At 39.6% G+C, this 14,002-nt stretch overlaps 1 protein-coding gene across 2 annotated transcripts in view; it reads left to right on the top strand.

Moving 5' to 3' along the window:
- LOC139134979 (cytochrome P450 2J4-like) overlaps positions 1 to 10,849 on the top strand; it is a 19,163-nt gene extending 8,314 nt beyond the window's left edge. For both annotated transcript variants that reach the window (XM_070702100.1, XM_070702101.1), the window contains exons 2-4: positions 6,768 to 7,098; positions 8,446 to 9,420; positions 10,240 to 10,849. In XM_070702100.1, the coding sequence (XP_070558201.1) occupies positions 6,786 to 7,098; positions 8,446 to 9,420; positions 10,240 to 10,418 (1,467 nt within the window). In that variant the 5' untranslated portion in view covers positions 6,768 to 6,785 and the 3' untranslated portion in view covers positions 10,419 to 10,849. The remainder of the gene's footprint in view (positions 1 to 6,767; positions 7,099 to 8,445; positions 9,421 to 10,239) is intronic.
- The last annotated feature ends 3,153 nt before the right edge of the window (positions 10,850 to 14,002 follow it).

The following is a 14,002-nucleotide window of genomic DNA, read 5'->3' as shown; positions in this document are numbered from 1 at the left end:
GTATTGAATCATAAATGGCCACCTCGTCTAACAGTAACACGTATTGTCGGGATTATCGTACGGAAAAAAGACTGCAAAAGTAAGACTTATGAATCTTCATCAGAATTGAACACATCATGATTGTACACGAGTATCAACCGTGAATGCACGTTGAGCTCGGCAGTTACACAAGCATGGTACGCTACATGCGTAGCCCTACGAGTATGGCGACAGTGTCCGGCTTTGGCTACGCCGGGGGCTACGCCGCCTGCCGGAGGTGGGAGGCGGCGTAGCCAAAGCCGGACACTCTCGCCATACTCGTAGGGCTAGCTACATGCACTGCCGCGATGCCGATCGTATGCATTCCAAGGCCTATCCCGGAATTTGTTTCACAAACAACCTCAAAGGAGAGCAAACATACTTCTATGGACAATGACGAATACGTTTCTTGGCGAAGCAAAATCAAAACAGTGCAGAAGTACATGAAGTAGGTCATGGCCTTGGACTCTGTGCACGAACCTGATTGGACACTTCAATACCTTTGACCCAAAGTAATATTATTCATCAGCACTTCCATGCCATGAGGCTAGGTAGAGAACGTATTAGCCCTGCGTACGATGCTGTGTGTTCCGCTACAGCTAATAATAGCCCCGCTCACCACAGCCCTGCAAAGACCCGTACGTAGAGTTGGTGACTTCAAATCCATTTTTGGACTTGACGTAAAAAGCCAAATTACTGCCGAAATTCAGCGTTCTTGGGCCCAAGTCGTATCCCTGCCTACCTCAGCTACTCGATCGCTTCCAAAAATGCCAGTCTTTTATTCTTTTTCGTAAATAACCGTCGATGTCGGCAACTCTCTCGCTAGCCCTGCGTACGTACGCAGTGTACGCTGTTTGTTAGGAACGCACACAGGGAATGCACAGCGTTACACTGCGTACGTACGCAGGGCTAGCGAGAGAGTTGCCGACATCGACGGTTATTTACGAAAAAAGAATAAAAGACTGGCATTTTTGGAAGCGATCTAGTAGCTGAGGTAGGCAGGGATATGACTTGGGCCAAGAACGCTGAATTTCGGCAGTAATTTGGCTTTTTACGTCAAGTCCAAAAATGGATTTGAAGTCACCAACTCTACGTACGGGCCTTTGCAGGGCTGTGGTGAGCGGGGCTATTAGCTGTAGCGGAACACACAGCATCGTACGCAGGGCTAAGAACGTATGTACTCATTTCTGGCGATCGAGCAGCGAGGGAAACAATCAATTACCAAGGATAAAGCTAATTTGCTAAACGATATTTTATCTTGAATAGTGAGTTGAATGAGTAATAAAATATCATATTTTTAATGTTCAATACGAGGTTGAAACACGGAGGGACCGTGGTTGAAACCAGAGCTATCCAGCTGCAGCTGTAGCCAACCTGGACAAGCACATTTCACAGCGCCCTCAAACAGTCGATTGTTTTCACTTGTCATACGCGGCGTAACAGAAAAATTAAAACTTTCATAACTTCATTAATATCCAAGCCACGCCCACCAAAACCTTTTCAGTTCTAGCCATTTGAATTCTGAAGATGTCTACCAAATTTGACTGAAATACGTTCAGCCGTTTTTGAGAAAATGGACCAACAGACAGACAGACACACAGACAGACAGACATCGCTGCGACATATGCCCACGTGTTCACACGTGGGCAAAAAAGGAATACAAAATTCGGCTTTCAGTCTGATGCTTTTCTGCTGTTATGTCTTTAAGGAGAGGAATAAAGAAAACTCATGTGAAACAAATAGGGGTCCGTGCTAATATAGGCTGGACCCCTAAAACGTTATAAAATACCAGGGCTGCCAGTTACCTATGATGAGCATACATTGTCACAAATCTAACATTTTTCAATATTTTTGACATATTGGCTGTACTGACTTGTCTTGTCTAGGTGTTTTCAGCATCTCGTATAATCCAGGACGAATGGTGCTTCATCATTAAATCGTGACAATATGTTGGTGTGAGAACTTCGTACCAGAACTCACAGACGCTAATTTAATTGACTGATTGCTTTATAAACAGAGCCATGTAAAAGGCTATGGTTGGCAGGCCAATTAAACAAAACCATCACCCAATTTGGTATGCCTAGTTCAACCTTCACCTCTCAGGATTTTCAAACTATATTTTCGAGCTTCAGCAGTTTTTGTTAGCACTCTTGGTTTCTTTCGTAGGAAGATAAGCTTACTACAAATTGATAAATGGTTTGGCCAACGTAGTTTGGGGAAATAAGTTGTTATTTGGTCACATAGGTCGTTTGGAAGGACTTTTGGGAGGCTTCAGTAATTACAGGGGTGAGCCGGGGGAATCAGAGGGAGGGTCAGTTTTTAGAAACTGTCCAACGGAGGAGGGTCACTTTTTAGAAACCTATCTTGGGGGAGGGTACTTTTGAGAGAAGCTGATTTTATGGCCAAATCTGTGATTGTCCGTGTGATATTTCCTGAATAGGAAATCACCAACGAAATACGCCGATTCTTTTAAATACGTACACATTATCCACAAGTTTCACAAGCAAAGAAGATGCAGCGGTATCCTACATTAAACACCTTGAACAGTTAAGACTGATAAAATGCAAGAGACCAAGACATATGCAACAGGTGGAAAAGTGTATATCAATTATCGAATATACATAAATGCAAAGATATTGTTAGTTTTATATTGGAAAACATTATGCAAAGTTCTGTCATAGACTACCATGTACAATGAATCAACATTTCAGTGAAATTCCAAAATCAAATTTCATGCACAACCATGGACTTATAACCACTCTAGTCTAATCAAGAACATTAATATCAATAATCAATCATACATAAATGCACAGATTTACCTAGTTTTGTATTGGACAATAATTATTCATAGTTTCATCATAGACTGCCATGTATAGTGAATCGACATTTCGGTGAAATTCTAAAATCACATTTCTTGCACAACCGTGGACTTGTAACCACTCTAGTCTAATCAAGAACATTAATATCAATAATATCCAGTGTACACAAATGCACAGATTTACCTATTTTTGTATTGGAAAAAAATTATTCATAGTTTCATCGTAGACTACCATTTATAGTGAACCAACATTTTAGATGAAGTTCAAAAATCAATTTCTTGTACACAAATGCACATCTTACTTTCCAATTCAAGCAAGGTACATTTAAATACATTGTCAAACATATATAATATACAGATATAGCATGTTTTATGGGGGGCATTGTCAATAATTTGTCTGATAGATTCCATGTATTATGATTTGATATTCTTGGATGAAGCACTGTATCAGTCACATCTTGCCTTCTTATAGTTGCACAAAATATGGTGACCCTCCCTCAAATGTATGAAATACCATATCTCTTCAAAAATTCTTGCTTGATAAATTGCGACTGTCCCTCGAAAAACACCAGCCCTCTCCTCCGTAATTTGTCCCTAGCTAACATAATAATTGAACCAATTGTTATGTAAATTAGCTGATATTGTTTCAGTTATTCCTGGGAAGAATACCGCAGTGGTTCGGGGAGGGTCAAGTTTTAAAATGTCTGACAAGGGGAAGGGTCACACTATAGATAAGAGGAGGGGAGGGTCACATTTTACGGTACAGGTGTGCACGAAAAACCCCCGGCGAACCCCCTATAATCTCTGAAGGCTCCCTTACAATGCCCTTTTGGCTCCAAATTGAAGTAATTATCAATGATGATACATCGGATACACTAGATGAATATAAATTGCGTATTAGAAGGCATAAAACTATTTAGCTACTAACTGAATGTTCTGGTGAACTGTTCTTGCAATTTTTAATCAATAATTTTTAAAAAGCTCAATCCGATAATCTGTTTGCAAACTCAAAGCTCCCTACAAATTCATTACTCTCGACATGAAAACGACACCTCAACTTATTTAATTAAAACATTTTAGAAATTTTAAAAAAATGTTACGGCGATCGAAACACATAATGGAATCTACTTTGAAAAGACTACGGCTTCCTTTTTTGAAAAAACATTGTGTGTGCCATGCTGGTCACTGACTACCGAGACGTTAACTCAAGATAAGTGAGGATTGTGAGCAATTTTATGACTTAATTCATTTGTTCATTTATCATGTTTTGATAATTGTTTCTACGTTGTTACAAAGTTCATAATAGTAATGCCAGTATGTCTGTCGATTGTTTTTCATATGTTTTAATTTTCATTCTGTTCAACAGAACGCATTATAATCAGTGTGCGAAATTAAGAGAAAATAGCTTCAGGTCATAAGGACCTGCACCAATCCAAAGCTTCAGGTCCTTACAGAAAACTGCCGGTCCTCAATAAAGGCAGTTGTTAAAGACCATGAAAGTCAACTTCTCCACCAATACTATGCTTTTGAATAATGTAATATTTGATTTTTCATGTCCTTTTATCAATAGAGTCAGTAAGTATTCACTCAAAAGGACTATTGTTCACATAGATTGCAGAATAGTGTGAGTGAATGAATCATTCATCTACATGATCTGGAATCTGAAAAAGATCACAGCCCTCATCTTCCTCACTGTCATGCGCGCACATTTATCAATGTTTTCCACCACGGGAGGGGGGACTATGGGACTAACAGGAGAATTCGACATTTTTTCTAGCCATGTCAAATCCCCCACTCTCGGACTATACAATGATGTCAAACACCCAGGGGCCGGGGAATACAGGCTCATGCACTGGCTACATGTGGCTGATGAAAGCGAGAAAGTTTGTCTCTCATAACTTTCTATGGGGAATGGTGTTCTCTACATTGCTGTGTACAATAGCGCTGTTCACGGTTACAGGTTTGTTACTAAATATAGCTGTACGCGCGCGACATCGGACACGCAGCTTGAAATGCGGACAAATTTTATCAATGTTGCATACACGGCCGTTTTTGCAGCTTGTACTCTGAATCGTGAATATGCCTTTAGTATTCATTGTTACACTAGCAGTTGCCTACTAAGATTCTTTTTCGTCGATTTTGCATGCGCAATTTTCAAAAGCGTAATATCTAAAAATGCGGAAAAATATTTATTTTTGCATATCAATGAGAGAACAGTGACGTAAACTGTGAACAGCCCTATCGTACACTACACCAGGGCATGTGATATTGTGATTTGAAAATGGTTGGAGAGCTGAAAATCACTTCTGAAATTAGCCAAAGCAAGTGGTAGAAGAGTGAGTGAATAGCTTAGTACCCTGAAAACAGTCATGAGTAAGGGGAGTGTATGAATAAATTTTTTATACAAACATTGATCACTACGACTGTATGTATTTTGATATGACGTATGGATTACTTTAAATTTTTTTCAAAAATAAATAAATTTAAATGTGCCCTTTGTTGCATTCATAAAGAAACAGATGAAGTTATACTTTTAATAAAAAGGACAAGTATCGTAACTTTTTCTCGATTATAGAAATTGCAGACAACATGAATGGCACACGTCGCCACTCGCGGAAATGAATGCATATTTTCTGATCGAAAAGTTTTGCCTGAGCGATTGCTGGGTCTCATCGCCCTTTGAAAGCTTAGTTATTAAAATGACTCTGAAAAGTTTGACAGACTCTCGATACTGCTGAAAACCATCGACAAGATCAGTTAATGATACCGTAAAATCTTAAAAGACGTAATTTTTTGCGACATTTAGGCGTACAGTCCAGGATGACGGTGAGTTTTGCCTGCCTGTCGTAAAACGGTATACATCGAAACAATTTGAAGCCCTACTTTCGGCCTCTGAGAGTATACACGATGGATCGTGCAACTCGATAAAACTGTTAATGATAAGGCCGCTCTGTTTTATAACACTTTTTATCACGATATATCATGGTAACAGTCGGCCTTGTGAAATTTGGTTAAAGACCAACGAGCAAGCAAGATGTTCTAGCGGTCCACAATTAAACGCAGCGAAACTTGAATTTGACTGTCGACTGCACAGCTGTCGAGTAACATCTGGTCCTTGTGTCGGGCGTAGTTCAAAACCATAGAGGTAAAAAAATACCTCCAGGTTCAAAACCACATATGTTTAGTCAAAAACACTATTCTCTATGAACCGTTTAGGCTATGTTTTTAACGCTTCAATGGAAAATCAAAGCAAAGAAAACGGAGTCAGTTTGATAAAATGAAGGGCTGTATTATGTACATTTTTGTACATGTAAATTCCGAACACTTAAAGTGTGAAACTAGTGATCATACTGGGTGTTGTTATCATATGACACAGATATGCTAACATTACCAGGGTTACACTCACTAGACGAGTATTATTATAATATTGTGTCACATTGTTGCACCAAAATCAATCCATCATTGCTAGAATCTGCATGCACGGACGTAATTCATACTGATCTGAATGTAATCAGCTGCACCGTGCTATGCGCGTCGATCGGAGGGATTAGCCTCTTCTTAAATGTAAAAAGTCGCAAGACAAAAAATATTATGTTGCGACATTGTCAGCTCCCCCCACCACCGGTCTGGCGTACAAGAGAGATCAAATTTCCCACTACCAGGACACGAAGTGCGATCAATATCCCCTGTTGCCCCGCACTCCCACGGTGGAAAACATTGATAGGTGCATGACATTCAAGTCTGAATCACATGATTCAGAGTCAGTCATCATCTGCATCTGTTACAGGTCTTGACGGAGAAATTTTCATCATTTATTCCAAATTTCAGTCGGTCATAAGGACCGACATGTTGCTAAAAACTTTCGGCCCAACGAGAAATCTGTCGGTCTCGGACCGTCGGACCGACGTTAATTTCGCACACTGTTCAACAGAACGCATTATAATCAATCATGTTTGACATATTGGTGCTATTGGTTACCATCTTTACCCTGATCGTATGGTTCATAAACCGACCAAAGAATCTCCCCCCGGGTCCATGGGGCTTGCCGTTGGTGGGCGTGCTCCCAAGCTTGATGAGCGACCCCGGTGTATGGTCTATGGAGATGGCCAAGAAATACGGTGACGTCATCAGTGTGCGTCTCGGTAGTAAGCTTGCTGTAATTCTGCATGGCTACGATGCGGTGAAGGAGGCATTTGTGGAAAATCGAAGCCTTTTTTCCGCCAGGCCAGATAACGTACATTCGAAAGTTCACGGAGGAGAAGGTAAGAACAGAAGGCATAATAACCAAACTCATCAGTCCTATGTAGAGTATGATATGACTTTCTTGAGAAAATAAATCGAATAATAACCTAGGGAGTCAGATATTTAACTGTGTGATTTTCACAATGCTCTGTTTTTCGTAGATGATTAAGGAAAATGAAAGTAGGGCATTTTCAAAATACTGATTCCTTGCAAGAAAATACAAATTGTTACTAGCGTTTAAAAGTATGTACTATTTTCAGAAAAAAAAGCTTTACAGACAGACACACAGATTTACCAATTTATCTGTGATTTTGTCTTGAAGTTCAAAGTCAAAAGAATTACACAAACGATACAACGAACCAGAGTCCTGGAATATGACATTTTCTTCACGAAGAACTTTAAACATGCAATTGTATGAATAACGTTTCATTTAAAACCGCAGAGGTGTGATAATATCTCGAATATGACATTTCCTGCATGGATAGATGGATGAATTGAGGAACTATCAGTCAAACAGTGTCATTCATGAGATGTGATACTGTTAAAGATAACGGATATCGTAATAGTACAGAATTAAGTTATGTATCTATTATCCACTGGAAAACCATATGGTCGAATCTATGATTTTATTTGAAGCAGCAAGCTACTCAAACATATTCTAAGAGATGCAACATTTATGTAACAGCGTAGGTTTATCAGCATCGGTCATTTGCAGGTTTTCTGATAGGCAAAAGTTGCATCGTTTGCGTTTGTTAAAATACGTCGATGCTCTGGCAATAATCGACCATGATACATCATGATACATCAAATTCTCGATCGTGTTCTCAGCGTCAATAAACCAAATGAAATTGGTATTGACTGCTGTCTTCATATATCTTTATATAGTATGAGAATGGTACTGAACTGTCAAAGTTTATTTCGCCGCTCAAGCGGAAGGACCAAAACGGCGATATGTAATGGTCAATTTTGCCAGAGAATCGAGTTGGTCTAGAATAAGCAAGTGAATTGTAATATTTATCTATCAGAAAAGCTACACATAATTAATGCTGATAAGTCTACGCTGTTAAACGAATGCTCTAAGTTGGTTGCAAAGTGTCGCCACCAAAACAAATGTTATTCATCTAATTTCAACACTACTTAAAACACAATATTATAATACGTCCAAACCATATAAGTGAGAGTGAAGATCCAAGAAAATAAGTTAGTCTGAAGATCGAAGGATGCATGAAACTCAAGTAACAGATGCTATCACCTTTTAATTGAAGTACCATTTCCCATGAGGATATATATATATATATATATATATATATATATATATATATATATATATATATATAATTCTGTTATCGATTTCATCTTTGCTTTAGTTATAGTCGTTCGACAGCCTGATTACAAATGGAAGATGAGAAGGACACTGATTAAAACTGGATTCCGGCATTTTGGAATGGGCAACGAAAACAGTGTAATAGAAAGTCAAATACACGAGGAGATAGGCTATCTGTACGGGCTTCTCGATACAACGAAAGGTCAGATCATCGATGACTTCCTGCGTGACGTGATCAGCAAAGTCACACACAACATGATTTCAGCCCTCTTCTTGGGTGAGCGCGTTGATTATGAGAATGCATACCACACGAAAGTACACGAGAACGGTGTTCAAATTATTAAGGCGTTCAGGTCAGCCGGGCTGATCGAAATATTCCCTTTTCTCTGGCGCTTTCCTCTGGCTATGAAAAGGGAACTGATTTCTCAGCTTGAAGTGTTCCAAGTCACTATTGGAAAGCACATCGAGGCCCATCGACGTACACTGGACCCTTCCTCGCCTCGAGATATGCTGGACATCTTCCTCGCGAAGGCAGCTTTCCTGAAAGAAAACAAGCCGTCGCAGAACTACATCGACGAGCCACACTTGCCAAAAGAATTTGGAGAAATTGTGATGTCCTCAATTGAAACAACCGGGTCATCACTTACTTGGGTCTTCCTGTATATGGCTCAATACCCAGATGTCCAACGTCGAGTTCAGAAAGAAATCGACACAGTTCACGCTGAAACTTCATTCATAAAATATTCGGATCGCAATCGATATCCTTACACACAAGCATGCATACATGAAGTTTTGCGACATGTGACCGTTGTGCCCGTTGGATTACCTCACGTGACAACAAAACACGTTCAATTTAGAGGTTTCGATATCCCAGCTAACACAATGGTCTTCGCAAACATGTATTCCATGCACCAAGATGAGAGGTATTGGACGAAACCGGACGAATTCAATCCTGAGAGATGGTTGCAGGAGGATGGCCAGTTCGGCAAGGCAGATCTTTTGTCGCATTACTCATACGGTAAGCCGCGAACACTTTGTATTGCCGAGTTGTTTCGTTAACAAAATTTCATTTGATTTAAGTATTATGACGTCGATGCCAACGAGTATGATTGGGAGAGGCAAATTTTAAGATGATCAAAAGGAAGGTGAAGATCGTACTTATACCAAAGGCATACTTATCCTTAATCATCCCACAGTAGAGGGCGACCTACAAAACGTTAAGAGAGCTGCAAACAAGCCCCAACTCAGAGGGCATCCTGTTGAATACGCATTACATTTAACTGTACGATCATTAACTTTGGATGATTGCATCGTAGCTCACCTTACGTAGACAGATGCAAAGAATAGCCAAAAGGAAATAAGCTTTTAGCCAGTTAACTCGCTAGTTGATCAATCACCTGGAACAATTATTTCATTTAAGCTTATAGCTCTCAAACAGCACACCGCTCTTTCCGTTTCTTCATTGAATTTGCCTCATGTTATTTGCATTCTATGAAAGAAATGAGATTTATAACTCAGAAAGAAATCATTCACATTGAGAGTTGTTACTTTTTGGGAATCGCAAAAATAAAGTAATTATCAAATTGAACAAATGCTTTTGAGTTGAACGATTCAAGGCGATTGTTTGTAGGTCTACCTGACACAAATTGTATCTAACTAGTTCTCAATATCGTGGACCACATTGCACTGAAACGGAAAATATCACTTTCCTGTAAGACACGATTTCCAGTAAAGCCTATCGTGTTACCTTTGCATTTTCTTTCCCGATGCATTAAATTTCATTCTTGTTGTAAATATCTATTTCGTTTATTGAGTAAGGTCATTTTTTCATTTACAGGCCCGAGAGTGTGCGTTGGAAAGGAACTCGCTCAAATGGAGTTGTTTCTGGTCTTCTCAAATGTGATGAAAATGTTTTCATTTAAGCCTCCAGAGGGCGATGTCGGAGTTGATCTCACCCAAAGTATTGGCATAATCGCTGCCCCCAAGACATCCAAGTTGCGTGTCGTTCGCAGATAACTTTTCCCAGCAGTTATTGAGACGTTATCAAATCTGATGTGTACATGACTGAGTTACTATGATAGGCAACCGTTAGTTGTTATCTGGTCATAAGTCAAGTTGGGACATTTGAGAACTCTTACAAACACTTATATGCGCTTGCTTTGATATTTGGTACACGTTTTACTTATTCAACATATTGCGAAGTTTTTATATTTCAACTTTAGGGCGATTTCTTTTTCACTTGTGTTCTAAAAATCGTCTTTAAATCTTCTTCTCCAATAAGTTTAAAATTTAGTCGATAGTGCTATATTGATACCCTCACATATAGTCAAGTTCAAGTTACTACGACGATGATGACATGATTTGATTTGCGAGCTACTTTAGTCATTTTTATTGAAAAACTTCCAAACGCTGCTGTGAATTCTAGGGAATTTTAAATCATACAGGGGATGATACAGCTTGAGCGGACGTATAGAAATTTGCATAATTCAATAGGCTGCAGAGCCTCGTTCTGAATGTAAACAAGCAATATGTCGGAATACACGTCGTTCGAGCGACTTGGTCGTGGAAATGGGCTCGAAAGCTCACAAATATGATTATTTAATGCGAAATTGAACATGCTATGAGGTAATGTACACTTTTGAGAGTAATTTCATCGTATCTATGCATGATAGAAATAAATACTAATGATAATTGACAACTGAATTCGTACGTTGCAATGATGGTTTATACCTCTCAGCTGTGTGCTATTTTTAGACTGTGACCCGAAACACACTGATACAGGTCTTGAACAAAAATAATACTTGTTGTGTCAAACCACTTGCTATTGAACAACGCTTGTGACAAGTTTCGTGAATTTCTGACAGTGCGCATATATTTGCGGCATGATTTCATGATGCCATGTATGCGCTGTTAGTGTTACCGTACAAGGCCGATCGTACAGCCCAGTGTACGCGTGTACAGCGTACAACGCTATGGCACTGAAACTTGCCTTTATGCTATCGGACTTCAGTCAACATTGACGAGTTGAAACATGGTAACTGAACAGTGATATACTACCCGTTACCAGTGAAAAGGAAAACTGTGACAATCCACTCTTACAACGATATTATTATCTTGAAAGGCTGAGGGGTCAGTAAAATCAGGCGTGGGAATGTCCGACCACCACATCCTGCATCGACTCCAAACAGACAGACACTGACAGTTGACAATGACCGAATACAAGAGAAGTCGGCCAGTACAGTATGCACCCTATTAGAATATATGCTCCATATTAGTGTTTCTTTTTTTGAAGTCTCACTTAAGTTATATACGAAAGCGATCTAAATGTCATTCATAAGATGAGCGTAATGTTTGCAAACTTCACAGATCACAGTTCAACGCACGTATGATATACACACATTGGGTAAAATTAAAGATGGCGGTGTATCGCGATCGTGGTAGCGAGTTTTGCAGTCTTCGTCATAGTTACACTTGAAGTTCGTTAAAAAGTCATAGGAGATGGCGAAGCAACTTAGTTAAGAGTCATCAAGCCATGAATCTTACTGAAGAAATGGCATAATGTTTGCCTGAACTTTAATACGGTACGCGCGCGATCTGTAGAAACACGGAGGCAGACCGTACATGTTTTGCAGGGTGGACGTGGGAGCTCTTCGACTTTGAGTTGTTTTCTGAATGTTCGTAGTACCCGGTAGTATTAAACCGACAAAATAACAAAAACTATGGTAGTAAAAAGTTAAAATTGTTTGGCATATTCAACTGTGAAGAGAATGCGTATGCAATCATATTGCTTTGTTGCGAGTGGCAGAGTTCTCCTGGCCGAGTCCCACTGCACTGGCCGAGTTGGTCGGCACCATTAGCGCTGGCGATGGCCGAGTTCGCAACTGCCAGACCACAGGGTCCTCGAGCTCCGATGATGATGGTGATTAAACATTTAAAAATGAAGAAAAATAAAAATATATTTGGACTCAGTAAAGTTGTTGTTGTTGTTGTTGTTGTTATTGTTGTTGTAGTTGATAGTATTTGCAGAAAAGGACAAATTATGCGCTGCAAAATTCAATACAGCCTCACTGTACACATGGAGGTAAGCTACCTCCATGCTATACACATGCGCTGCAAAATTCAATACAGCGATATTGATGATGATGATGATTAAATATTTAAAAATGGAGAAAAATAAAAATATATTGGACTCTGTAAATTTGTTGTTGTTGTTGTTTTTATTATTGTTGTTGTTGTTGTTGATAGTATTTGCAGAAAAGAACAAAGTATGAGCTGCGAAATTCGATACAGCCTTACTATACTATGCGCTGCAAAATTCATTACAGCCTGTGCGTTGCCGCCCAACTATACTATGGCCTATGCGTTGCAATTCAATACAGCCTAACTATACATGTGCGTTGCCGCCTAACTATACTATGCGTTGCAAATTCAATACAGCCTAACTATACATGTGCGTTGCCGCCTAACTATACTATGCGTTGCAAATTCAATACAGCCTAACATTACCCAAGGGTTGTCACTTCATTGCCACACACTTTTTTTTCAATCGCCAAAAATGCACCTAGCAAGCATCGAAATCGGTAAAATTCGACGTAGGGTCAAAGCACATTGGTCCTTCTCAATCATACTCAAACATGTTTACCTCTTACCGATGAAAAGTCGAGAAATCAGCAGGTTTTTCGGCGCATCTGGTCGTCTCTTACATTCCAGATTTAAAAGACCGCGCGGTACATTAAGTCACATGGGCGCATTTCAAATCGAACCAATAGCAGAGCTGGATGGGCCCAGCGTGAAAACCTGGCAGTAACGTAAGTTTCTTACGTCTTTGAAGACTATGGGTGACACTGTCTGCGTATGAAATTCTGGTAACTTTAACAGTTGCAGTTCACCCATAGCAAGAGAAAGTTCTTTCCAAAGACGTGAGAAACTTACGTTACTGCCGGGTTTTCACGTCGGGCCCATTCATTCAGTACGGGCTCAGCTATTGGTTCGATTTGAAATGCGCCCACTTGACTAATGTACCGCGCGGTCTTTTAAATCTGGAATGTGAGAGACGACAAGATGCGTTGAAAAACCTGCTGATTTCTCGACTTTTCATCGGTAAGAGGTAAACATGTTTGAGTATGATTGAGAAGGACCAATGTGCTTTGACCCTACGTCGAATTTTACCGATTTCGATGCTTGCTAGGTGCATTTTGGCGATTGAAAAAAAGTGTGTGGCAATGAAGTGACAACCCTTGGGTAATGTTAGGCTGTATTGAATTTGCAACGCATAGTATAGTTAGGCGGCAACGCACATGTATAGTTAGGCTGTATTGAATTTGCAACGCATAGTATAGTTAGGCGGCAACGCACATGTATAGTTAGGCTGTATTGAATTTTGCAGCGCATAGTATAGTAAGGCTGTATTGAATTTCGCAGCGCATACTTTGTTCTTTTCTGCAAATACTATCAACAACAACAACAATAATAAAACAACAACAACAACAACAACAAATTTACAGAGTCCAATAAATTTTTATTTTCTCCCTTTTTAATATTTAATCATCATCATCATCAATATCGCTGTATTGAATTTTGCAGCGCTTGTGTATAGCATG

Source organism: Ptychodera flava, chromosome 6, assembly GCF_041260155.1.
Source record: "Ptychodera flava strain L36383 chromosome 6, AS_Pfla_20210202, whole genome shotgun sequence".
Taxonomy (NCBI): domain Eukaryota; kingdom Metazoa; phylum Hemichordata; class Enteropneusta; family Ptychoderidae; genus Ptychodera; species Ptychodera flava.
This window is presented reverse-complemented; position numbering and strand designations above follow the sequence as displayed.